The 26,740-nt window shown below is 52.5% G+C and overlaps 1 protein-coding gene across 5 annotated transcripts in view; it reads left to right on the top strand.

The window, feature by feature from the left end:
• DNMT3A (DNA methyltransferase 3 alpha) overlaps positions 1-19,004 on the top strand; it is a 110,321-nt gene extending 91,317 nt beyond the window's left edge. For 2 of the 5 annotated variants that reach the window (XM_025354565.1, XM_025354564.1), the window contains exons 7-23: positions 3,747-3,962; positions 4,250-4,408; positions 4,829-4,936; positions 5,211-5,367; positions 5,678-5,827; positions 5,923-5,967; positions 6,657-6,736; positions 7,340-7,452; positions 7,652-7,835; positions 8,008-8,092; positions 10,295-10,440; positions 11,270-11,360; positions 11,550-11,698; positions 12,772-12,857; positions 14,949-15,018; positions 16,138-16,256; positions 17,538-19,004. In XM_025354565.1, the coding sequence (XP_025210350.1) occupies positions 3,747-3,962; positions 4,250-4,408; positions 4,829-4,936; positions 5,211-5,367; positions 5,678-5,827; positions 5,923-5,967; positions 6,657-6,736; positions 7,340-7,452; positions 7,652-7,835; positions 8,008-8,092; positions 10,295-10,440; positions 11,270-11,360; positions 11,550-11,698; positions 12,772-12,857; positions 14,949-15,018; positions 16,138-16,256; positions 17,538-17,679 (2,100 nt within the window). In that variant the 3' untranslated portion in view covers positions 17,680-19,004. Of the gene's footprint in view, positions 1-62; positions 283-2,448; positions 2,517-3,746; positions 3,963-4,249; positions 4,409-4,828; positions 4,937-5,210; positions 5,368-5,677; positions 5,828-5,922; positions 5,968-6,656; positions 6,737-7,339; positions 7,453-7,651; positions 7,836-8,007; positions 8,093-10,294; positions 10,441-11,269; positions 11,361-11,549; positions 11,699-12,473; positions 12,673-12,771; positions 12,858-14,948; positions 15,019-16,137; positions 16,257-17,537 lie in introns of those variants that run through there. The other 3 variants (XR_003115329.1, XM_025354568.1, XM_025354567.1) reach the window with 3 other exon arrangements.
• Positions 19,005-26,740: the final 7,736 nt, after the last annotated feature.

The following is a 26,740-nucleotide window of genomic DNA, read 5'->3' as shown; positions in this document are numbered from 1 at the left end:
GTAGGTTCCTGGACGGAGCCCCGGGGAGACCGGGGGCGGGGAGGCGGCAGGGCCGGTGGGAGGATCTCCGCAGCCCTCCGGGTTTGAAAAGAGTCAAGTATGCCTCCCCAGCCCGCAGCAGCCGGGGCGTCCCGGCCTGGCCCGAGTTCTGGAGATGCTGACTTAGTGCTGGCCCGCCGCCTCCCTGCCCACGAGCCCCAAGGCCCCACTCCTCGAGGGCTCCAGTGGCACCTGGCGCCCTCGGGGGACAGGAAGAGCAGCCGGCTGGGAGCCCGGGCAGTGGTAACTGCAGGCTGGGGCACGCGGAGTTGGTAGCCCAGGAGTTGGGTTGGAGGCAGCTTCAGCTGAGCTGGCAGATAGGTGCCTGGCACTTCCCTGTTGACCTGCGTTCCTGGCTGGGGGACCACGCTTTCCTCAGGGCCCTGCCAGCTTGCGGCCTCTTGAGAGGGACAGCTTCCTCTCCTGCGAGTTCCTGGAAGCCTCCGGGCAGGCCGCCAGAAAGAAGTGGTGGGGGGCGGAGGGCACGGTGCGACCCTGACAGGGGGCCGGCCTGTGACACCAGTGTAGCCCAAGGCCGCATGGGCTTGGGGGCGGTGGCGCTCAGACCTCTGACCTTTGGAATGGGAAGCGCTGCAGTCGCAGGGGGAGGTGGAGGCGGGACAACTGCCTGAGGAGATGGGAGTGGACAGGAGGCAGTAGTCACCGGAGTTCCCGGTGGCTTTCCCAGGCTGGACGGACTCCAGGACCAGGGGCTTCCGTGAGCCAGCAGGGAGTGGGGAATGGTGTGGTGTCTCTTGAATGCCGCCTGGTTTCTCTGCCCGCCCTGGGGGTGAGCGGCCTGCAGCCCAAATGGGAGAGCTTCGAGTTTACCCCTGTTTCTCTTATTGTTTGCCTGGGGAGGAAGACAGGAGTGCAGGGGGAAGGGGTGCTTTCCGTACGCCCCAGACAGGCCTATTCTAATGAGGCCCCTCCCCCACCCAGCTCCGGCTGCCCCTTCTTCCCCTTTCGTCAGGCCTCCCGCTGCTAACCCACCCCCTTCTTCCTTCCCCCACCCCACTGCCCCAGTCCTGATGGAGGCCCCTTCCTCCTCCGCCAGCCCTCACCGGGCCGGGTGCGTGTTCTGCACCAAGTGGGCTGGGGATGCTGAACAGCTCGCAGCGCGGCATCTGACAAGCTGGGGGAAGTTGTGGGGGAAGAAGAATGTTCAGGAACTCGCTGTGAAGGGGCTGAGAAGAGAGACAAAGGGGCCGTGGGGGAGTGCTGAGGGTGGTGTCAGGCACGACTCCTAGACCTGGGGAAGCAGCCCAGCCCACCTGCTGCTGCCGCTGTCGAGGAAGTGATAGCGGGTCCTTTCCCCTTCCCGCCCTCTGCCACCTGCACACCTTGTACTGGCTCAGGGGCCTCGCCACGCCTGGAAACAGGGTCTTTGGATCATCCCAGGCATCACTCTAGGTCAGCCACCCATGCCTGAAGCTTGAGAAGGCGTGGTGGGCGAGGAGCAGCCGCGAGGTGTGGGCTCCTCTGCGAGGGTAACTGACGCAGCTGAGGATCCCAGGAAGGGAGGCACCCTCCCCCATAGCGGGGTCCACACTTCAGTGCACCTTCTCTATGGGAGGAGGCGATGGCTAATTGATAGTAGGAAGGGGAGGGCAGAGTTTTGGCCAGGTGAGAGTGGGACTAGGGAGCGATGAGCAATTACTCCACATTCTTCCACCCCCGCGGTCCGATCCGTGAGCTCATTCCGCCATCCATGAGCTCATTTTCCCAGCTGTTTGGGGGTTGGGGGCAAAAGATGCATTATCCTGTTTTAGAATTTGTTGAGTCAGAGGAAAAACTAGGATTTAACATCTTCAGTGTTTTCGGAATCGCCATAAGACACAGATTTGGTCTGTGGCTTGGAGGCAAAGACTTGAAGACTCAGTGAAATTAAATGAATCTATAAGACAATACGTTGGACCACTGAGCTTCAAACAAAGGTTCCTAACCTGGGACCCTTGGATCTGGGGGGTCCACTGACAGGCTTTGGGAGAGTCCTGGGAATCATTGGTCCCTATATACACCAGATTCTTAAACAGGTCAGAAAAGCTTACCAGAAATCCTTCCGCTCAAGTGCCTTTTTATGTTGGAGCAACTCCTACCAGAAAGGACTGCTGCTGGTTGTGAGCCTCCGACAGGAATGTAGAGGCTCCAACTTCAGATGAGAGCTCTTCCTACTCCAGGTTGCTTGCTTATCCTCTTTACCCTTGAGGATGGGTTTGCATTTGCAGCTCTAGGCCCCTGGGGGAGCTCTTTTGAAAGGCATGTAGAAAATGGGGTTTTCTCCCCTCTGAATCTGGTATGGTGGAAATGGGTGCAGAGCCTTGAAGTCTGAGAGCCGTGTTTCCTAGATTCAGTAAAAGGCTAATGGTTCTCAGAGCTAAGTATCAAGGATTTCATTCTCCTTTGTAGGGATCCTGGAGCGGGTTGTGAGAAGGAATGGGCGCGTGGATCGTAGCCTGAAAGACGAGTGTGATACGGTGAAAGGATGGAGGCTGTGCAATGGGAGAATAACTGGGGTTTGGCTTATTAATTTGTTGGTGGGATGGCAGAGAGCACGCCTGGTCTATAGTGCCTGCTCAGTAAATAACTGAATGAATACATGTATTTATGGATCTGAAGGGTGCACATAGAAGGGGTCGAATCTGGTAACAATACACATTGGGTGTGATCCATAAGAACTCCAACATGGCGTCTGAGCATGGGAACAGGCGGCTCTTGGGGAGCTTCCTATGGTGTTTGAGCATGTGCTGGGGGAGATGGGCTTTTTAAACCCAGAGCAGTGATTTCATCATCAGCAGACAGCACAAAACTAGAATTGTGGCCTGGAAACCAGGAATAGGAGGGATTGATTGCCCAGAGAAATTGTGGCGAAGAAGAGAGGGTCCACCCTGCTTCTTTAATTTTTGGTGACAGGGTCTTGCTATATTGCCCAGGCTGGTCTTGAACTCCTGGGCTCAAGTGATCCTCCCTGCTCAGTAACTGGGATTACAGGCATATGCCTGGCTGAAGATCTTAGTCTTGATTAAGATAGGAGAAGGTGGAACCAATATCTGTGTCTAAACAATAGTGCCTGACTAATACTTGGATAGAATTAACATTTCCATAGGCTGGACATGGTGGCTCATGCCTGTAATCCCAGCACTTTGGGAGGCCGAGGCGGGCATATCACCTGAGGTCAGGAGTTAGAGACCAGCCTGGCCGATATGGTGAAACCCTGTCTCTACTAAAAATACAAAAATTAGCTGGGTGTGGTGGTGCATGCCTGTAATCCCAGCTAATTGGGAGGCTGACACAGGAGAATCGCTTGAACCCAGGAAGCAGAGGTTGCAGTGAGCCGAGATTGCACCACTGCACTCCAGCCTGGGTGAAAGAGTGAGACTCTGTCTCAAAAAAAAAAAAAAAAAAAAAGAATTAACATATCCATATCATAGGGTAGGCAACTGATATGCTGATGAGATTGAGGAAGATTAGATCTGGGAGGAAGGTTTCCTAAAAGGCAGAAAAGAAGGCTGGAATTGCGTGATTTGAGTTCACCTCTCTACTTCAAATCTTTCCATTTTTCATGGCAAGGCAGCTGGTTGGTTCTCTCCAGCCCTTGACCGTCTGTCACTGTCCCAGGTTTTGTCAAACATGGTCCCCTTGAGTGTCAGGTGGCCTTGCTAATTCCTGGAGAGGTCAAGGTGACTTTTTGTTTTTTGTTTCCCCAGGCTGAGAAGAAAGCCAAGGTCATTGCAGGAATGAATGCTGTGGAAGAAAACCAGGGGCCCGGGGAGTCTCAGAAGGTGGAGGAGGCCAGCCCTCCTGCTGTGCAGCAGCCCACTGACCCCGCATCCCCCACTGTGGCTACCACACCTGAGCCTGTGGGGGCCGATGCTGGGGACAAGAATGCCACCAAAGCAGGCGATGATGAGCCAGAGTACGAGGTGAGCGGCTTCTTCACCAGCCGTGGCCAGCTCTTTCCGGGGGCCTTCCACTGCCAGCTCCTCCCGTCCTGCTCTCCTCTCTCCATCTCCCACGGGCCGCTCGCTCTCTCCACCTGACCCTGGGCCTCTTCGTCTCCCCGATTTTGCTCTGTCTTGCCTCATTCAGATGGAGCTCCCTCCTGGCTGTCCTGCCCCCCAGATGCCCAGGGCTGGGGTTGCCATGGGGGGATCAGGGTGGCAGGGCCTCGTGACCACTGTGTAATGATTTCTGCTCCTTGGGGCTCCAGGACGGCCGGGGCTTTGGCATTGGGGAGCTGGTGTGGGGGAAACTGCGGGGCTTCTCCTGGTGGCCAGGCCGCATTGTGTCTTGGTGGATGACGGGCCGGAGCCGAGCAGCTGAAGGCACCCGCTGGGTCATGTGGTTCGGAGACGGCAAATTCTCAGTGGTGAGTTGTGGGGTTTGGCAGTAGCCTGGGGCGGGGGAAGGTTCTTGATCCCAGGGCCTGTGGTTTTGGCTGGGGGCAGTCTGGAATTGGGGTGATAGAAGTGGGTTCTGCTCACCCCTACTCTGCCTGTGGTGGGTGGAAGAAGCCGTAGGGATAATTAGGTTGCCCCTGTGGCTCAGAGAGCTAGGATGCTGGCCCAGTTTTAGGAATTCACTAGAATTCCTTTCCACCTGCACTCAGGTACTTCCCTACTCTTGGTCTGGACTCCTCTTTGCATCGGGTAATTATTTATCACTGCATCTGGTCCCCTCCAGGGCTGAGACTGACTCTCAAGGCTCCCAGCCCCTGCCAGTTACGAGGCACGGGGTGGGTGCTTGCAAGTACAAGCCGCAGCAAACAAGGCCTGGCTTGTCCCCCCAGGTGTGTGTTGAGAAGCTGATGCCGCTGAGCTCGTTTTGCAGTGCGTTCCACCAGGCCACGTACAACAAGCAGCCCATGTACCGCAAAGCCATCTACGAGGTCCTGCAGGTGAGTGTCCCTGCTGGGAGCTCGGAGGAGGAGCCCAGAGCACTAGGAGGCCTGGAAGTTAGAGTGCAGGTCGGGCCTGAGCAGAATGGAGGCCCAGGAGGCAGCGACTCCTTTCTCCCCACCTCGCTCACGCCTTTATATGCACATCCACCTCCTGGATGGTTCCTCCCGTCTTGCCTGTGCCACCCTCACTACTCAGAGTCAGGCCTTGAGCCTGACCCATCCGCCTTCCAGCCTGTCCTGACAACCCCATCCCTGGCATGTCACCCTCCAGGTGGCCAGCAGCCGTGCAGGGAAGCTGTTCCCGGTGTGCCATGACAGCGACGAGAGTGACACTGCCAAGGCCGTGGAGGTGCAGAACAAACCCATGATTGAATGGGCGCTGGGGGGCTTCCAGCCCTCTGGCCCCAAGGGCCTGGAGCCACCAGAAGGTAAATAAGGGCACCCAGCCTTCTGGGACCCCTGTCCGCCAGGCAGAGCCACACCAAGGCTGGGAAAGCCATGCTTAGGGAGGGCTGCCGAGGCCTCCACAGAGGGGCCCAGTGGGAATGACTGGGGTCTCTCTTGCCCTGGGGTAAGGACTTGAATGACCTGCTCTCTGTTAACTGGCTGGAACCATAGAGTTGGGAGGTGGGAACAAGTTGGAGACCGGGCTGCACCCCACTATAAGGAGAGTGGGGGAGGGGGCTGGGGTTTCCTCTCAGCCTGTAACTGACCTTGGCACCTGCTTTCCTGCTCCAGAAGAGAAGAATCCCTACAAAGAAGTGTACACAGACATGTGGGTGGAACCTGAGGCAGCTGCCTATGCACCACCTCCACCAGCCAAAAAGCCCCGGAAGAGCACAACGGAGAAGCCCAAGGTCAAGGAGATTATTGATGAGCGCACAAGAGGTAGTTGGCCTGCTTCTGGAGAGGGTGGCACCAGGAGGCCTGCATCCGAGGAGCAGGCGCGGCCTCCTCTGACGCCGGCTCTCCTCCCCTTGCAGAGCGGCTGGTGTATGAGGTGCGGCAGAAGTGCCGGAACATTGAGGGTAAGTTTGTTGCCTGGGAACTCTGGCACTCCTAGTGTGGCATGGGGCAGAGTAGCATAGGCACTTAGGAAGGTTTGAATGACATGGGACCAGGGGCCACGTCCTGCGTGTCACACCACCTCCACCGTGCTTCATGCACCGTCTGTCTGTCTTCCTGGTGCCATGATTCTGCTCTCCTGTCAATGGCATGGGCTGGCCTTCAGGGTGTGGGACTCCCCAGTGGCCACAGAAGGGCAGCCCCTCTTGGGTGTGATTGAACTCGCCTACAGGTCCCCTTTCAGCTTTTCACCTTTGCTCACCTCTCTCATGCCGGGGCTGTCTTCCTCAGCCTGGTGCTGTTGGATCTGGCTCAGGACCCTCAGCCTGGGAGGATTGGGGCAGGGGTTAGTACTTGAGGATTACCCCAGGAATCCCTCCTGAGTAACCTGGAGCCAGGGCTGCTTCTCATGAGCAAGTTTCAGTCGTCCTGTCACTCTGTCCCTGTTTGTGGATGGTAGCATTGGTGCTCTGAGATGATGGCATTCTGAGACTAGGGCCACAGTGCCTCCCTTTTCTGTGGGGCACCCTGGACTCTTCCGGCTGCCACTCCAGCACACCCCTTTTTTGTGGCTGGTCTGGTGCTGGGCTCCAGCCCAGGCAGGGAGAGGTCCTTTGGTTGTACTCACCCCATCCCTTCACTCTGCTTACAGACATCTGCATCTCCTGTGGGAGCCTCAACGTCACCCTGGAACACCCCCTCTTCGTTGGAGGAATGTGCCAAAACTGCAAGGTAGGAGCACACCCGCCCAGGAGAGGTGCCGTTGAGGCCAGCCCTTCGGCCCCCTGGCTGACTGTGTCCACCGCTTCTGGGCGTGTACGGGGTGACACCTGGTATGCGTGTGACGTAGACTTCAGAGCTTCCTCCGGAAGCAGAGTCCTGATGACATGGGCCCTTGGGCTTCAAGCTTTTCACTTGCTCTCATTTTTCTCCTCTGAAAGATTCTTTATCTCTCTCAAGCCCCATTTTAGTCCCCAGATGTGGGGATGGGAGCAGAGCAGTGGGGACAAGCTCAGGCAGAGTGTAGCAGGGTTGCTGTGCCCTCGGGAGCCCAGGAGAAAAGCCCAGGGCTGCACGGAGGCCCAGGTGGTGGTGCAGCCCCCTTCCTGGCCTTGCCCTCAGGCTGCTCTTTGGTTCTGTCCACGGCGGTGCCCAGGCAGACGAGGTTTCCCCTGCCCAGATCTGCAGCTGGGGCCTGACCGTGGCTAGGGCGGTGGCAGGATCATGTCTCCAGGGCTGAGTCAGGCTCTGTGAGGCCGGGTGCAGAGCCTCCCTTCGTCCTGGCCGTCCTGGGACCCGTCCTGGTGGTTTCTGACCCTTCCCGCTGCTGTCTAGAACTGCTTTCTGGAGTGTGCGTATCAGTACGACGACGACGGCTACCAGTCCTACTGCACCATCTGCTGCGGGGGCCGCGAGGTGCTCATGTGCGGAAACAACAACTGCTGCAGGTGAGACTGGTCTCCTCGGCTGGGCCCCGGGCTCCCGCCCCCGACCTGGCTCCCCTCCCCTCCCCTCCCCTCCCCTCCCCACAGACCCCCCTCCCCCCCCAGCAATGCTCCAGACCTGGTCTTTCCATTCCAGGTAGCACACCTTGACCTCCCTGGACCAGGGCTGAGAGTCTCCTCTGCTCACTGAGTTTCCTTCCAGGTGCTTTTGCGTGGAGTGTGTAGACCTCTTGGTGGGGCCGGGGGCTGCCCAGGCAGCCATTAAGGAAGACCCCTGGAACTGCTACATGTGCGGGCACAAGGGTACCTATGGGCTGCTGCGGCGGCGAGAGGACTGGCCCTCCCGGCTCCAGATGTTCTTCGCTAATAACCACGACCAGGAATTTGTGAGTGCTGGGCCTGGGGCGTGGTCTCGAGCTCCCTTGGCTGAGCTGTGGTTGTGGGACCTGAGCTGCACACGGGGTGTGTGGGTTTAGGAGCCTGGCTGGAGGGCCAGCACTGAGTGGGAGCTTGGGACACCACTGGGCATGCATCTGACCTGTTGTGCTCACTGCTTAGGACCCTCCAAAGGTTTACCCACCTGTCCCAGCTGAGAAGAGGAAGCCCATCCGGGTGCTGTCTCTCTTTGATGGAATTGCTACAGGTGAGGGTTGCAGGCCCAAGAGGTTCTGGCCACCTTGTCCCAGGACAGGGGAGCCAGGTGTGTGGGCAACTCTGGCAAAACGAAATGATCGTTAGCTTCATAGCTGTTAAAATATTACCCCAAAGGGGAAACTTGTGTGTGAAGTGAAAATGTATGCAGTGCATGGACTTAGATTTGACCAAAAATAAAAACGTCAAATAGGTGGTAAAGCAGCCTGTCTGCTGGGCACTTCCTTAGTGGAGAAGATTCAGCCACACAGGATCAAGTGATCGTTAGTCCGATTCACAGAGATTTCACAGAGCCTCAGAGGACAGACTCAGCAAGACAGAAACGTAACACAGTTCTGTTGTGTTTTGATTATACACAAGATAGTCTAAAGAAGGCTTATTTAAATCACCCATTATCCTTTTATTAATATTTTGGCATATGTCCTTTTTAGATTTTTTTCTGTGTGTGTGTGTGTTTATATGACCATACCTCCATACATAGATAAATTAAGTGGGTAGTGAATGCACACGGTTTTGTAACTTGCCTTGCATTTATTATATTATGACTGCTTTTTCATGTCAAGCGATATAAAGCTACTTTTTTTTTTTTTTTTTTTTTGAGACGGAGTCTCACTCTGTTGCCCAGGCTGGACTGCAGTGGTGCCATCTCGGCCCGCTGCAACCTCTGCCTCCCCGGTTCAAGCGATTCTCCTGCCTCAGCCTCTCGAGTAGCTGGGACTACAGGCACCCACCATCACGCCCAGATAATTTTTGTATTTTTTAGCAGAGACGGGGTTTCACCATGTTGGCCAGGCTGGACTCGATCTCTTGACCTTGTGATCCGCCCACCTCAGCCTCCCAAAGTGCTGGGATTACAGGCATGAGCCACCGCACCCGGCCAAAGCTACATTCTTTATTTGTAAGTGCTACGTAGGGTTCCATTGAGTCAAACTGCCGTAATTTACTTAACGAACCCTTATTAGATCATTTACTATTTTTTTATTATTATAAGTAGTGCTGTGACAAGCATCGTGATAGAATATCTTTCTATATTTGAACCACTCCCTCCTTAGGAAAACCTTTAGGAGATGCTGGGTCACCCTGTAGGCATTGTTTGCTTCATGTGACTCTGGACACTGCAGAAAGCATCCTAGGAGGTTGTGAAGACACATCCACCCCCTGCCCTGCCCCCTAGCCAAGGCTTCCTGGCTTTTAAGAAAGGAATAGCTCTTCTTAGAATTTGTGTCTTTGGCCAAAGAGATAGGTGGTCTCAACCCAGGGACCCTGGTTAGAGGGTGAGGCGGAGGGGGTGGCTTCCCTGGCCAGATGTTTGTCTTCTGTTCTCAGCTCCATGCTGCTCTTCTGTAAACCTAGAAAAGTTCATTTACGGCTTTTTGTATCCCAGGCTGGAACCTTGAGGCCTTCTTAAATCATGTCACACCCCAGGAGGCTGTAAAAGCTCCTTGGCTGGGGGACGTATTGGGAGCAGCAGAAACAGTGCCGTACCCTGTTTCTCCTGAGACCCTCTCGGTATCTGCTCTGATTGTTTCCTTGCCTCAGTTCAACTAGCATTTCTGGAGAGGGAGGGATCGTAGTAAGAAAATCAGTGTGGTTAGCTCGGGAAGCACAGTGAAGGAGGCCTCTTCTGTCTGGAAGAGCCTTTGCAATCCACGAGAGGGCTGAGTGAGGAATGGAAACTACTCTGATGGGGAGGCAAGGGATGCACAGAGTTGGGGACTCACAGCGGAGGGGGCGGGGATTCCAGGGGACTATTGGATGGGGCAGGGCATTGATGAAACCTTTGTGGAGCAGGGAGCATTCAGGTTGAGTCTCAAAGGGTGGGGTAGAATTGCAGCAGGAGGTGATAAGAGGGTATGGAAGGACCAAGCTGTAGACGGACAACAACAAAGAAAAGGCCCCCAAAAAGTCAGCTGCGATTCTTCCTGGATCCTGGAACCGTGTACACTCGGGTCAGTTTTCTGCAGCTTTGACAGCCTTCCAGACAGGCCAAACGAGGCATGAGACAGAGCCTCGATGTCCTTACTGTGGATACTCCAGTTGGATCCAGAAAGGATTTAAGGCATCTTCAGGGAAAAGACAGGACTTGGGTCTACAGCTGACCCCATGGGTCCTGTTGGCCAGCAGGCTCACCTGCCAAGACCAGGGTGCCAGGGAGATGGCTCCAAGTAACGGTGCTGTCTGCTGGCTGGTGCAGGGCTCCTGGTGCTGAAGGACTTGGGCATTCAGGTGGACCGCTACATTGCCTCGGAGGTGTGTGAGGACTCCATCACGGTGGGCATGGTGCGGCACCAGGGGAAGATCATGTACGTCGGGGACGTCCGCAGCGTCACACAGAAGCATGTATGTCCATGCTGTGGGGCGCAGCCCGTCTTCCCCACCCTGCACACTCAGCACCTGGAGGCAGCCCTTGCCTCCTTTCATTTTGTTCATTTGCCCTCTTTCTCTTCACCCTTTGCCCCAGCCTCTTTTTCTCCTTATCTTCCATTTGTCCTCTGTCTTGAGAGGGTAAAGGGCAAATTGAAATGGGAATTTGGGCTAGGCATGGTGGCTCATGCCTATAATGCCAGCACTTTGGGAGGCCAAGGTAGGAGAATCCCTTGAAGCCAGGGGTTTAAGACTAGCTTGGGCAACATAGTGCCTACTTGAGCTCTGGCTACTCCCTGGACTGGTTTCTGGGCCATTTCTAGTAGAGCTTTTTGGATTAGAGAGAGGTTCCTGTCCTCCCAGTACTTTTGGCAAATAGCTTTACCAGCTTCCATATCTGGGAGGCTCGGGCAGGGTCTTCCCTTAACCATGACTACAGGCCCTCTGGAGTCCTGAAGGGCAATTGGAGGACACTCACATGGCCCAGACACCCTGCCTAAGACACTCAGAGTGACAGGTACCTTCAGACTCAGCCGTTCACGTGGGTCGCCTTCCCATTGGGTGGCTGTGTTGCCTGCCTGGGTGATACTAATTTCCCCACTGGCCTGAGAAATGATCCAACTTGGTCCCCTTCTTGTTTAGGACTTGTCCATGGTTGCAGTTAGGGTCGTGAGCCTGCAGAGCAGCTGGGTCTCCTCTTTCGTGTCAAAGGACTTCTTTGCCAAGTTCACAGATAATTTCTCTTTCTTCCTGTCTGCCTCTGTCCCTGGACAGCAGGCCCATCACTTTGCCTTTATCCTCCCAGATCCAGGAGTGGGGCCCATTCGATCTGGTGATTGGGGGCAGTCCCTGCAATGACCTCTCCATCGTCAACCCTGCTCGCAAGGGCCTTTACGGTAGGTACCATCCTGTCCCCTCCACCTTCTCAGCTGGTGCTTCTGCACGTAGGCTTCCTCCTTGGATATTTCTGCCCTGGGACAGCTATTCCCGATGACCCTGTCTTCCCGTGCCCTCCCCGTGCCCGAGCCACACCACTGTCCTATGCAGACAGCCCCAGCTGATGGCTTTCTCTTCCGACCTCTCAGAGGGCACTGGCCGGCTCTTCTTTGAGTTCTACCGCCTCCTGCATGATGCGCGGCCCAAGGAGGGAGATGATCGCCCCTTCTTCTGGCTCTTTGAGAATGTGGTGGCCATGGGCGTTAGTGACAAGAGGGACATCTCACGATTTCTCGAGGTATAGCCAGCAACCTTGGTTTGGCCAGCTCACTAATGGCTTCTACCTTGGACTGCTGCTTCATCCTGTCTCATCTGCATTGTGGAGCTGGGGACTGGTGACTTCTGCTTTGCAAGGGGCCTGTTTGGGAAGCCCCAGGCTTCCCGGATAGAAAGGGAGGAAGCAGGGTTAGAGGCCTACCTCAGAAAGAGCCAGTGGTCTCACTCTAAGAGGTGGCATTGTGGGTGTGAACCTCTGGGGTTGAAGGACCTGTCACTAAATTGGGTGGAGCGCCAGACTCCTGGGGTTGTGCATTCTGTATGGTGTTTGTTACACACCGGGACCTTTAAGAGGACAAAATCAGTTTTCCCTGAGCAAGAAGGGCCTATCTTCATTCCCTGGTACTCGAGAAGAAAACAGGACTCAGCTCAGCTTTCATTCCTTATCATGTGAGTCCCCGTTTAACCCTGAGCCAAGTCTGCGCCACGTGCAGAGGGCTTCTGCTGCCGGAGGCGTACTTGGAGTGGCCCTTCTGGGAGCTCGAGCCCACCCGTGCTCCTGAGTCTTGGGTGGGTCACACTGTGAGCTGGTGTTCTGACTATAAGTGTGAGCAGGTGTCTATTTGAGTTATAATCAGGGCTCATGGTAAACACACGCATACTCGCTGGAGCCTGGGCTCTCCCAGCCTCTAGACAGTCTAGAGCCGCACTGTGCAATATGGTAGCCACCAGCCACATGCGGCTATTTACATGAACATTAACCATTCAGCTCCTCAATCACATTGGCCTCATTTTAGGTACAAAATAGCCACCTGTACTAGTGGGCTAGTGGCCACTGAATTGAACAGTGTAGAGGACATCCCACCATCGCAGAAGTTCATTTGGACAATGCTGATCTAGAACGTTCCAGTGACAGCTTGTGGAATGTGGCTAGGTGTAATTCCAGCTTCTCCTGGAGGCTGCAGGCTAGCCCAGTGTGTGGCTCCTGAGCGAGAAGTAAGAGGCTTTGAGGCTTTAAGGCTCGACCCCAGCAGCATGCCGGCGCTGTTTCATGCTCCTCCTTGGCTCATCTTCAAACCGTCTCCTGTTTTGTAGTCCAACCCTGTGATGATTGATGCCAAAGAAGTGTCAGCTGCACACAGGGCCCGCTACTTCTGGGGTAACCTTCCCGGTATGAACAGGTTGGTGAAAGCTCCCGGGCCTGGGGGACTGTGGGCTGGGACTGCAGGTGGGATGGCCTATGGTTGGGGGACCCCTGAGCCGGGCCCTCTCTGGCCAGCCTCTGCTGAATGACTAGTTGCTCTGCCATGTTCCTTATTTCCTTTTCCTTGAGGAGGAAGAGGAGTCAGGGTATAGAAAATACTCATCTGAAAGCAACAACTAGTGGTCTTAAAGCAGGACCTTTAGAGTCGTACTCTCTTTATACTAAAGAAGAGTCATGTGCTGCTGAGTTAGGTAGTTGGTTTTCTGACATTGTGATGTGTCCCGAACCCTCTGGTTCTTAGATTCTCCTGAGGCAAAGCCATGGGCATGGCTTTGGGGCTGGGAAGGGGAGTCGTGGCCACAGCCTGTTTCAGGAGAGGGCATCTTGCTGCGGCTGCATGCAAGTTCAGGGTTCTGCTTAACTTAATTTTACTAATCACACAGTTTGTTGGCTTCAGGTCCTTTTTTGGAGAGATTTTCTTCAGTTAGTTTACACAGATAAAGATTTTAATATCTAGGAATGAAGAAAATTCATTTCATCAGGTATAAAACTGGCATTATAAAAAGGCTTTTTAGGCGAAAGAAATTGTCCAGAGTTGGCAATTCAAAAGCACACTGAGAGCTGCTCAGTTCCTGACCATTGTGGAGGGAAGCATCTTCCAGAGTGTTCTGAGTCATGGGTGTTAAACCTCCGTGGTGTGCTGCTTGGTATAACTAGAAGGCATCATTTCACCTGGCCTCAAACAGTCTCCCTCCTTGCTATTCCCATGAAGTTGGAGGACCTTCCCCATCTCATACATGTTTGGTAGAGTTGCTGGCGAGGGCTTGTTGAGGGGAAGGAGATGGGGCATGGGGGCAGCTGGCCTGAAACTGTCCACCGAGAGTTCCCAAGATATATGTGTGCATTGGGAAATGGATGGGCTAATGAGGTCCATAAAGTATTTTCATGGAACCATTCAGTGTCTCCTGACAGACCTTGGTCCTGTGGGGATTTCTCACCTGCTTCTTTCAACTCTAAAATACTAAACTCTGAGCTTCTAGGAGAAGCAGAGCTCCTGCATGCAGGGTCGAGAGTCGGGGGCATCTGTCGAGCACCTGATTTGACTGCAGGCCCCGCGGTTCCCACACTGAGATCCTGGAGCCAGTCAGGGAAGCCTTCCTTAAATATCCTTACATGTCAGGAAAGGTCAGTGTTGAAGGGGACAGCCGGTCAGTTATCTGGCCTGCACCCTAGGAAGTGACATGTTTAATGTCACAGAATTTTTGGTCTTCAGGGAACTGCAGAATTTAAGTCTTTTTTTTTTTTTTGAGACGGAGTCTTGCTCTGTTGCTCAGGCTGGAGTGCAGTGGCGCGATCCTGGCTCACTGCAGCCTCCGCCTCCCAGGTTCAAGTGATTCTCCTGCCTTCAGCCTCCTGAGTAGCTGGGATTACAGACACCTGCCACCACACCTGGGTAATTTTTATATTATTAGTAGAGACGGGTTTCACCATGTTGACCAGGATGAACTCAAACTCCTGACCTCAGGTGACCCGCCTGCCTCGGTCTTCCAAAGGGCTGGGATTACAGACATGAGCCACTGTGCCTGGCCCAGAATTTAGTCTTTTAAAACTGTACATTTAAGGCTTGCGGTTTGATTAATTTCATCTAGTGGTCACACCCATGTAACAATCACCACAAGTCAAGATACAAAACATTGTCACCCCCAAAGCTTGCTTTGCAGTGGGATGCTTAAAGCTCAGTGTATTTTAGACTAACTGATGTAAAGATAGCTGTGCTTTTTTTCCTTTTCTGCTAGGTGTTATCTGCCTATTCATAATTTGAGACTACTTTTGAATTTACCTTTAAGGATTAACACTTGGTGGATTTGTGTCTGTGTAGAGCTGCAGCGTGTGTTCGTGTGTTTGCGGGGAGTTTGAAGAGGGTTTTGGCGTGTGTGTGTGATTTGGGGAAGGGGGGTCTTACCCTGTGAATAAGTGGCTGCTGGGGGAGGGAGGGGAGTCGTGCAGCTGGGGCCCTTCCTGCTGTTCTCCAGGTTTCTGTCGTTACAGTCTCTCTTCTGCCTCCTAGGCCGTTGGCATCCACTGTGAATGATAAGCTGGAGCTGCAGGAGTGTCTGGAGCATGGCAGGATAGCCAAGGTCAGCTCCAGCGTCCAGAACCTGTGCTGGGGGGCAGGGAGAAGGAAGGGCAGGATGAGGTGGAGGTGTGGCCAGGGCCTTGTCCTGCCTGCTCCTCCAGCTAGTTTAGGAGACGGTGCAGGGTCATGCAGCAGGGCAGCCAGAGGAGGGCCCAGGGCTGCTGGCCTTCAGCCCTTCCTCCCTGGTGAGTGTCGCCCACCACCCTCTGGTAAACACTGAGGAGTCTTTACCAAGACCTGGACGTGCTATGCTTTTTTTTTTTCATTTTTAAATTTTTTGGCCAAAACCTATTACAAAAACCTTCAAAGCAGAGCAGCCTCCTGTGATGTGGAAGCTCCATTTCTCTCTGGAGCTGGAATCTCCTGGAGTGAGTACCTGGGGCATTGGGTTCTGTGTCGGCAGGTTCCAGCATTCAGAACCACTGGCAGCTCCGAGAGCATCTTTGAGCCCCTCAGTAACTTGGCATCCTTTAGCCTACAAGTTACTCCACCTCTGAAAGAACTAATTCTTTGGAAGACTTGGAAAGTATAGTGGCTACAGCTTCTACTTCTAAAGTCTGTGGCTAGGCTGGGTGCGATGGCTCACGCCTGTAATCCCAGCACTTCGGGAGGCCGAGGCAGGCGGATCACCTGAGGTCAGGAGTTTGAGACCAGCCTGGCCAACACAGTGAAACCCTGTCTGACTAAAAATACAAAAATTAGCTGGGTGTGGTGGCGGGTGCCTGTAGTCCCAGCTACTCGGGAGTCTGAGGCATGAGAGAATCACTTGAACCCAGGAGGTGGAGGTTACAGTGAGCTGAGATCACGCCACTGCACTCCAGCCTGGTGACAGAGCGAGACTCCATCTCAAAAAAAAAAACAAAAAAAAAAACTCTGTGGCTAGATGGATCTGACTAAGATTAGCTAGGTGACCTCCAAGAAGGAAGAAAAGTGGGGCTGTGGGGTCTGCGGAGGCTCCTGCCTGGTGAACTCTGCTCACTCAGAGCCATACCCAGCCCCCTGGGTGGACCAGGCCCTGTCAGGGTTTGGCGAGTACCTGACATACTTGGTAGACTCATGACCAATGTTGGCTGGTGAATGATTTCATGCTTATTCCTCTTTTCTCCTCTTCGTCATCTAGTTCAGCAAAGTGAGGACCATTACTACGAGGTCAAACTCCATAAAGCAGGGCAAAGACCAGCATTTCCCCGTCTTCATGAATGAGAAAGAGGACATCTTATGGTGCACTGAAATGGAAAGGTACCCGGGTTGTGCTGGCATCCGGCTGCAGTGTGGGCTGTTCTGCTTGCTGTGCTTGCTGGGGGGGTCCTCTGCCTTTCCCACCTGGCTTGTTTTCCACAAACGTCCTGGGAACAGTGCGTTTTATCAAGCATTTCTCAACATGTCAGACTCCTGGGGTGGACTCCTGGCAGATCAGGCTCCTGTGTATTTTAAGGCTGGTCCCAAGTAAGGGGAGTCTAGGGGCCAGAAGCAGTGGCTCATGTCTATAATCCCAGCACTTTGGGAGGCCGAGGCAGGCGGATCACCTGAGGTCAGGAGTTGGAGACCAGCCTGGCTAACATGGTGAAACCGCATCTCTACTAAAAATACAAAAATTAGCCAGGCATGGTCGCGGGTGCCTGTAGTCCCGGTTACTCAGGAGGCTGTCAGGAGAATTGCTTGAATCTTGGAGGTGGAGGTTGCAGTGAGCTGAGATTGCGCCACTGTGCTCCAGTCTGGGCAACAGAGAGACTCCATCTCAGGAAAAAAAAAAAAGAGGAGTCTAGGAATCCCCTTCTGCCTTGTCTCCCAGAGACCCTGCTGATCCCCAAGGAACTGCTGCAGCGACAGGACCTTCCTTAACTTGTGGTGCCCATTTTGTAGGTCTTTTGTAAACCAAGCCAGCATAGGGCCAGGCAGACCTTATAGCCTCAACACCCTGATTTGGTGCAAACGGGACTCTCGGGGCTGGATGACCTTCTTGTTCTCTAAGTGTAACTAGGATTTAGCCAGACAAAGAGACCATTTACACAAACAACCAGAGCAAACAGGAAATCCTTCAGCTTCTGAAGTCAGGCAGGAGTTCGGCTCCTTTTCACCTTCCCTCCTCTCGGCGGGGAGGATGCTAGGGCTGTGTGTTCATTACGTGCAGACTCGAGGTGTACGTTGCCGAGCTAACCCTGCAGGAGAGGAGAACTGGAGAGTGTGTCCTGGAGGTATTTCTGAGGGATTGTTCAAAATTACTCTTATTTCTGCTGGGTTGTGAAACGCTAGGCAGTGATGACCTTACTACCTTTAAGGCCACAGAAACTAGCACAGTGCCTGTCACATGGTTGGCGATCCGAGTGCTGGGTTGTTTGTAAAGGACAGAAGACTCAGCAGAACTAAACAGGCGTCAGGGGAGTTGGTGGGTGCGAGTGCCCCTGTCCCTGCACTTCGGGCAGCTGCTGGTCCTCCGGGTCCTGCTGTGTGGTTAGATGGCTTCCAGGCAGCCTGGTCCGGCCAGCGCTCATCCTGCCCTCTCTGCCTTTTCTCCCCCAGGGTATTTGGTTTCCCTGTCCACTATACTGACGTCTCCAACATGAGCCGCTTGGCGAGGCAGAGACTGCTGGGCCGGTCGTGGAGCGTGCCAGTCATCCGCCACCTCTTCGCTCCGCTGAAGGAGTATTTTGCGTGTGTGTAAGGGACATGGGGGCAAACTGAGGTAGCGACACAAAGTTAAACAAACAAACAAAAAAACACAAAACATAATAAAACACCGAGAACGTGAGGATGGAGAGAAGTATCAGCACCCAGAAGAGAAAAAGGAATTTAAAACAAAAACCACAGAGGCGGAAGTACCGGAGGGCTTTGCCTTGCGAAAAGGGTTGGACATCATCTCCTGATTTTTCAATGTTATTCTTCAGTCCTATTTAAAAACAAAACCAAGCTCCCTCCCCTTCCTCCCCCTCCCCTTTTTTTTTCGATCAGACCTTTTGTTTTCTACTCTTTTCAGAGGGATTTTCTGTTTGTTTGGGTTTTGTTTCTTGCTGTGACTGAAACAAGAAGGTTATTGCAGCAAAAATCAGTAATGAAAAATAGTAACAATACCTTGCAGAGGAAAGGTGGGAGAGAGGAAAAAAGGAAATTCTATAGAAATCTATATATTGGGGTTTGTTTTTGTTTTTTTTTTTTTTTGGTTTTTTTTTTTTGTTTTTTTTTTTTTGTTTTTTTTTTTTTTTACTATATATCTTTTTTTTGTTGTCTCTAGCCTGATCAGATAGGAGCACAAGCAGGGGACGGAAAGAGAGAGACACTCAGGCGGCAGCATTCCCTCCCAGCCACTGAGCTGTCGTGCCAGCACCATTCCTGGTCACGCAAAACAGAACCCAGTTAGCAGCAGGGAGATGAGAACACCACACAAGACACTTTTCTACAGTATTTCAGGTGCCTACCACACAGGAAACCTTGAAGAAAATCAGTTTCTAGAAGCCGCTGTTACCTCTTGTTTACAGTTTATATATATATGATAGATATGAGATATATATATAAAAGGTACTGTTAACTACTGTACAACCTGACTTCATAATGGTGCTTTCAAACAGCGAGATGAGTAAAAACATCAGCTTCCACGTTGCCTTCTGCGCAAAGGGTTTCACCAAGGATGGAGAAAGGGAGACAGCTTGCAGATGGCGCGTTCTCACAGTGGGCTCTTCCCCTTGGTTTGTAACGGAGTGAAGGAGGAGAACTTGGGAGCCAGGTTCTCCCTGCCAAAAAGGGGGCTAGATGAGGTGGTCGGGCCCGTGGACAGCTGAGAGTGGGATTCATCCAGACTCATGCAATAACCTTTCGATTTTTTTCTAAAAGGAGACTCCCTCGGCAAGATGGCAGGGTACGGAGTCTTCAGGCCCAATTTCTCACTTTAGCCGATTCGAGGGCTCCTTGTGGTGGGATCAGAACTAATCCAGAGTGTGGGAAAGTGACAGTCAAAACCCCACCTGGAGCAAATAAAAAAACATACAAAACGTACTGGTGCTTTCCTGTCTAAGTCGCCTTTTGTGTGTTCTTTTATGAGGCCCCCACCATCCACCCCTCTGTGCACAAGGCGGCTCCCGGCCCCTGGAATGTGATGTTTTTGGTCATCTCCAAAGGCTGCAGTTTTATACTGGGAGGCTGATGACACCTTTTATTATAATTATTCTTATGGTTCTGGTTATAATTATGTTTGTTTTAAGATTTTCTTTAAGAAAACAAAAACCCAACACCCTTCCCTTTAGGTTTCAAACCAAGGTGCGGGAGCAGGGTGCTTCTGAGTTAGCGGTGGCTCTGGTGCCCTGGCTCCCACCCCTCGGGCCAGGTGGGCCACTGGGCATGGTGACAGCTGGGCGGCCAGGGAGTCCCTAAGGTCTGCCTTCTGGGCTTGTCACTCTTCTCTTCTACTTCCCCTCCTCTTGAGTCGGGTGTGTCAGGGCTGGAGGGAGGACCGGCCGTCTCTCTCCTTGTGTGTGTGATTGGAGTGGTGTGTATTTCTTTTCTAGTACTTGGTCTGATGATAGCTGTGCTCTTACCTCGAGTCAGCAGCACCTGGAGCCCCAAGTGCTCGACACTTTGTTCAACTTCCTACAAGGCAGGCGGCCTGGCGCCAGCAGTAGGAAGGGAAGGCATTGTTGGCTCCAGGGTGAGGGCCCGATGGGCAGGTGCTTGCCTGGGTAGATGGGGTGTAGATATGTGGCATATAGAGATATATATTTTATAATGGGAGGGGGGATGGCACCTCCTGGGACTGGTAGAGCTGGGAGGTGTGTCGGCAAGCACATGGCCTCAAGTCCACGTCCCTAGAAAGATGGGGCCTACGGTGATAGGCGCTCTATAAATACATAGATAGGGTCATGTATAAGAAATATTATGGGGTGGGGAGTGGGGGAAGCAGGCTCAGTGTGCTGAGCCTCGGTCCCCACTGCGGATATAAACCCCACACCAGTCAGTCAATCTCACACGCATACACAGGAGCATATTTCTGTACTGATGCATAATGAATGCACTCACACACACACGCCAGGGGGCTCCCAGCACTCTTCTCCCAGGGTTCAGGACTTTGTGGAGTCAGCCCGTGCAGCTATTTACCTCTGTTGCCCTGATTGCAGGTAGACTGTCAATCCCAGAAGTTGCTAGGTGCTGAGGCAGGAAAAGGAGGAGGTTTCTTTCAGCAGGTGCTCTCCTCTAGCAGGTAGTGTTCTATCTCTTTTGCCCCTGGTGATGTCAAAAGATTCTTCTGTTAGCAACCTGTGATACTGACCTGCAACTCTAGGCACCAGTCAAGTCAGCCCTCAACTCCCCCTACCTATTCTCCCCCAACTGAAATCAAATTGACATCCAGGTCTGTCTTGGCCAGGGGGCTTCCATTGGGGAAAAAAAAAAAAAAATGGGACAGTGAACCTCACCTATTGAATAAACCAAATTAGTAATTAGTGACAAAACTAAACCAAGGCTTGGACCCCCTGCTCATTACTCAGGAGTAAATTCACACAGCTGGTGGCCGGTCTCACTCCTTTTTGGGGTGCTTGGTCCTAGACCCCAATCGACTGTCTCCTCGACAGATTGGTGTTTAAGATCATGCCCAGTTGCTTCCTGTTACCTCTGACAGGTGGTGACTGGGCCGCTGTGGGGCTGGAGCAGCGAGGAAGGGAGCCTCTGCCCCCTCAGTGGAGCCCTGTGCTAACTGTGGTGCTCACCCAGCCCCTCCTTGCTCCCGCAGGGCTCTGTCCTTCGGGCCTGGAGTCCACCAGCGCCACTCCAGGAGGGCTGGGGGAGGAGGGGCTGCCTCAGGCAGTCCAAGGTGCTCCCTCCCCCGCTGGCCAATGCTAAGGTCTTCCCTGCTCCCAGGGTCAGGACGGAGGTTCCTAACGCTCAGGCTCTCCCAAGCCACTGCTTAGTGACAGCCTTTCTAGCGGCCCAAGCTCCACCGGAACTGGGCCTGGTGCTCCACCCAAGGGGTTGGTGTGGGGACTTGGGAAGAGACTTGGTAGCCAAGGGCATGGCAAGCCTGGGGGGTTCCTGTGGGCCGGCTTGCTCCAGGAGGGAGTGCTGGGCACAGAGGAGCCCTTATGGCTGACAGCTTGAGAGCACTTGTTCCTCCAGGTCTAGCCACTTGACCTGGCCCTAGAATGGACCAGATGCCCCAGGGGTCACGGGCCCCCGCTTGCAGGGACAAGAGTTAACAATCACCAGCTTTTCTTCCAGCCCAGCCTGTGGGCTTGGTCTCACAGTGGAACCTGGGAGAGTGTGGGGCTTCGGGATTGTGCCAACTTGGCCGAGTTGAGATACGCTTAATCCACCTCAACCCTGGGGTCTCTGGGGACAGGTATTGTGTCACCTTCCAAGGGGCACTGAGCTTCAGCAGGCTGTAGATAAGGCAGAGGTTAGAGGCAGTGGAGGGGAGAGCCAAGAAGGCCTAGGGAAAATTACCATATTCCCTGTGGAATTTTCTTTCCAAAGAGCAGGCCCATTTCCCCCTTAGAAACAAGGGTTCTGGGGGCTGAGGATGACAGCTTCCCTCCTGCAGGTGCCAGGTGGAGCATGATGCCAAAGAGATCCGTGGCTCTTGCCTGGGGGAGGTAGCCAGATGCTAGTGCAGAGGACACAGTCCTTGGCCTCCTGCCTAAGCAGGCAGCTAGTTTCCAGCAGGCGGCTGGTACTAACCCCCGCCCTGCGGGAGTGGCAGGTCAGTGCACCGGCAGACTGGGGGGCCGCAGGCGGGCACTAGCAGGGGTCTGCAGTCCACAGATGATGACATGAATCTGTTGCTGTCCTTTTCTCTCTAGGCCCCAGAGACTTCTTGCTGTCGAACATCCTATTGGAAAGCAAACTTTCCAAGAGAGCATCCGGGACCTGTTAGCTTTTGAAACGGGCCTGGGTGTGATTGGCTGGTAGAGATGCCCGTGTGATTTTTGGCACGTTGCAGGAGTGTGGATTGGGACAGGCACCCCAGCAGGAAGGAAGGCTGACACCAAAGGGGTCTCACAGGGCCCAGCTCCCTTTGCTTCCCGATAATTGGCCACCAGGCCATGGTGACTCTGGGGAAGCCTCGATAGGAACACCCACCTTCTCCAGCAGAAGGAATATTTCAGCAGAGCCATCTGGGAGATGTTCTTATGGGAAAACTGCAGTCGTTCATTCCATAGTTTTGCTTTTATAAATAGAGTAGATTTGGGAGGCAGTTTTGAATTCCTGTTGCTACCCTGCTTGGTGCAGAGTTGCAGTGGCCCCAAGTGTCTTTCAGAGCTGTTGCTTTTAGGAGCCCCCTCAAGCTGTGGGTTAGGGCCAAGGCGGGAAGGGGGTGCTGCCTGCACTGTACCCTGAAGAGGGCTGCTTGCTTCCTTTGGTCGGGAGCATGGCAGAGCCAAGATTCCAGTGGGAACCGAGTTTCTAGCCAGGCCCCTGTTTTGGTCCCGGGAGGTGAGTAATCTGAGTTCGTCATTGCGCATTCTCCAGGCTGCCTGCTCCCAGTGCGGGAGATAGAGAGGACCCTGGAGTTGTCCTCTGGGAGTCCTGCCTGTTTGCCAGGGAGCAGCTGAAACTTCCTCCCTCCCAACCCCGGGGTTGGAAAAGGTGTAGTGGAGGGATGGTCTGGAGCTAGGATGCCCTTCTGGCCATGCCCTGCGGAGCTGGGATTAAAGAAAGTGTCCGCCGCCTCCTCACCAGGCCCTGTGCTGGGGTCAGGAGGACCGGGAGGAGAGGGAAGGGTGAGAGGATGGACTCTGCTGTTGTAGTGTGAGCTCTGGAATCTTTACGTTTTGGTAAAGGCAGGCCAGGGTCTTTGAGGAGTGAGTTGGGGAACCTTGTCTCTGTGTTTCCAAGACCCAGCTAAGGTGGGCCTTTGGTGGGTGACCTGTCTCTGACCCAAGGCAGCAGAGTTCTGGGGGAGGGAGAAACAAGGAGCAGGGAGGACAAGGACACAAGATCCCTTTACTGGTGGTGACTTACTCACTTCCCCCACCAGAGGGCCCGGACTCCTGAAACTCCCGTAACTGGAATGCTCCCTGGCTCAGCTCCACTGGGGGGTGAGGAGGGCGGCTCCCCCAGCCCCAGCCTAGCGGCCTCCAACCCTGTGCCTGAGGACATGAGCAGTGGTCTAAAGCGTCCCCTAGTCCCATTTCACTTCACCCACCGATTTGGTTGCACAGCCCTAGAATTCAACAGACAACAAAAATGCTGAAATTCCTTAGAATACGCAGAGGGAGGAGGTGACTCAACAAGGTGCTAAAACATTTTATTAAAAATATATATTGTTAAATTAAGTCTGCTGTCTGGACAATGACTGTTTGTTTTGTTTTCTTGTAGTGGAGTTTAAAAGAGACTATTATTTTACTCTGATATATTATTATTAAAAAGGCATTTTAACTTTGTACTTGAAAACTAAATGAGCGATTTCATGTGTTTTAGCTGAGGCATTGAAGTAGCGGGTGCTTACTTATTTGTGGGAAATCATGTATTCATACTGAAGAATAAACTCCGTAGCTGATTTGGTAATAACTTTTACTGTTACAGACGATTTCGCTTTGACCCCGGTGGCAGAGCACTTTTACTCCACATTCCACGCAGCTAAATGCAGGACTTCCCAGACTCTTCCCTCCCCAGCCCTCTTTCCTTTCTCTTAAGTTCCTCTTTTTTCCTTTATTATTATTTTTTCCTGGTTCCAGCATCCTTTCACCACTGTATTTTTTTTTTTTTTTTTTTTTTTTTTTTTTAGGGTTGCTTCTCTATTTATTGACAATAATAATGTACATTTCACAGTCTGGTTCTAGGACATCCAGGGAGGGGTGAGTGGGGGCCCGAGTGGGTCCCTGCCCCACCCGCCTGGTGTCCTGTTGTATCTCTGTGTAAGTGATGCTCGTGACATAGCTGTTTATGAAATAATTAAAGAGGTCAATGCGTACAACAGATGTAGAAAGTCTGTCAGTTCCGCCTTCATCACATTTTTTTTTTGTGCCCAGAAGAATATAATAAAGCTCCTTTCTAATGTACTTGTGCTGGAGAACACTTGAATAAATGGACTGTTTTTGTGCAAAAAGAAAAACGGAAAAAGCACCGTAATAATGTCCTTTTGTCTTGCGTCTCCTTTCCCTGTCGTGACTGTTCACAGCCATCTCTCCAGGGTGCTCAAGTACCTAAGCGGGGAGGTGCTAGTGTCAGACCATGCTAGGCCCAGACCATGCAGGGCCTCCCTAAAAATGTCACCTGTGTGAGCATCAAGTTAGTAAATGGGGGCTGTCCCCTGGGTGCAGGAAAGAGTTTGATTGACTGGAAGCTGAAAAATAAGTCATGGTGAGACAGGGTTGCTGGGAAAGCAAATTCAGCTCTGGGCTGAGCAACAGAAGTTTTAACACCAGAGCAGGGAGAGGAGCGCGCCTTTCGCCAATGCCTTGGTCAGACGCGGCGGGAGGAGGATTTTTGAACCTGGGTACTCTAAACAGGGTTTTGGCAGCAAGCGAGCATCCAGAGTGGTAGATGGTCTGGACTGTCAAGGGGCCCCGGAACAGATTGGGGCGTTTGTCCTAGAAAAAGCAAGAGTCAGTAGGCCAGTGTTTGTAAACACTGATGGGGTGAGCCCAAAGGGCTGGGGTCTTTCCAGGTGTTCCACAGGCGGGTGGAATGGTGCGGGGAAGCCAGTGTCAGCATAGGGGGAGGGAGGCCCCTTTCCCTGCTCCAGCCGACAATGCAAGGGCACCTTGAGGGCAGTGACAACCACTTGGGGATACCGCCAGTTTTCCTTCAGACCCCGAGTCTGAGTTCCTCTCACTGTCTGGCCCTCCCCAGAGCTGTCTTGCAAGTGGACAGTGCCTCATGGTCTGCAGAGCCCTTCACCCAGTGTTCCCTTTGTCTGCATGACTCATTAATCACTAGTTCTCTGTCTCCACCTATCTAAAGTGACCATCTGGCTGGGTGCAGTGGCTCATGCCTGTAATCCCAGCACTTTGAGAGGCTGAAGTGGGCAGATCACCTGAGGTTGGGAGTTCAAGATCAGCCTGGCCAATGTGCTGAAACCGCATCTCTACTAAGAATACAAAGATTAACCAGGTGTGGTGGTGCATGCCTGTAATCCCAGCTACTTGGGAAGTTGAGGTAGGAGAATCGCTTGAACCTGGGAGGTGGAGGTTGCAGTGAGCTCTCTGCGCCACTGCACTCCAGCCTGGGCAACAGAGTGAAACTGTATCAAGTAAATAAATAAATAAGACCATCTGAATAAATGCAGGAACTGGGACGATTCATACCACATCTCAACTCTAAGACCTCAAGCATCTGTGTTTCAGTTTCATCTTCTAGGTGCCTAGTAGGTCTAGCCAGTGCTTGCTTCTCTTAAAGAAGGGTTACTTGGCTGGGCATGGTGGCTTATGCCTGTAATACCAACACACTGGGAGGCCGAGGCAGGTGGATCGCTTGAGGTCAGGAGTTTGAGACCAGCCTGGCCAACATGGTGAAACCCTCTCTCTACTAAAAACACAAAAATTATCTGGGCATGGTGGTGGGCACCTGTAATCCCAGCTACTCGGGAGGCTGAGGCAGGAGAATTGCTTGAACCCGGGAGGTGGAGGTTGCAGTGAACTGAGATTGTGCCACTGCACTCCAGCCTGGGTGACAGAGGGAGACTCTGTCTCAAAAAAAAAAAAAAGAAAAAAAAGAAAAAGAAAAGAAGGGTTACTCAGGTTACTCAAGATTTCTCTTACATTAGATTTCGGGGAGGTTTAGGACTGTACCACTTCACTGGCAGTATTGAAAAAAATTACAAGGGGAACTGTTTGAGGAAAAGAGGACAGCCCTACTAAACTAACAGGCTTTTTCCTCATGGGCACGTTTTTCTTTTTCACAAAGTTGTAACTATACATTTTTAAAAAGTACATTGTATCGTACTTTTCTTAGTATTTTTCAGTGTTGATGTAGAATTATTTTTATTTCAATAGTTTTTGGGGTACAGGTGGTTTGGTTACATGGATGAGTTCTTTAGTAGTGGAATTTTTTTTTAATGGCTTCGTGGCACTTTCTTGTTGGATATTTGTTTTTATTTTATTTTTAATTTTAGCTACAAATAGAGCTTCTGTAAACATTTTTATGTTTTGGCATTTTTCTCTCTATATTTTGTATTTTTTCCTTAAAATGGATTCCCAGAAATAAAACTTACTGGGGCAAAGTAGCTGCACATTTTGATTGGCTCCTCACACACTTGCCTGATTTATCCGAGTGACTGGCAGACTGACGGCATCTTCAGCTCTCAGGCTCTCAGTTCAGAAAGAAGCAAACCTGGTTCTTAGTTTGACCAATTCAGAAACATGTTCATCTCAGCGGGGAAGTAAAGACCTAAGATTTTCTTTTCTTTTTTTTTTTTTAGAATCTAGAAATTAGTAAGAAGCAAGAGGTATAATAAGCAACTTCATCTGGCCACTGAATTTTGAAAATTAGCTTACCTGAAGGAATCCTGGTAGAAGATGGAACTCAGACTGAATCTTCAAGACTTAGCTCCAAGGAGAGATGGGAGGGCTGGGAGAGGTGGGTATTGGTGCCCTTTCGCTCTGGAAGCCATGCCTGATTGTCCCAGTGTCATCAGAGCTGGGAGTGGGAGGTCTGGCAAGAACTTACGGGACAGAGGGAGCTACTGGAGCCATTTGGTTAATAAATACCATTCTGTGACAGGCCAAGTGCGGTGGCTCACACCTGTAATCCCAGCACTTTGGGAGACCGAGGCAAGCAGATTGTCTGAGCTCAAGAGTTCG

This window comes from Theropithecus gelada, chromosome 13, assembly GCF_003255815.1.
Source record: "Theropithecus gelada isolate Dixy chromosome 13, Tgel_1.0, whole genome shotgun sequence".
Classification (NCBI taxonomy): Eukaryota; Metazoa; Chordata; class Mammalia; order Primates; family Cercopithecidae; genus Theropithecus; species Theropithecus gelada.
Note: the sequence above shows the minus strand (reverse complement) of the source record. Positions and strands in the feature narration are given on the sequence as shown.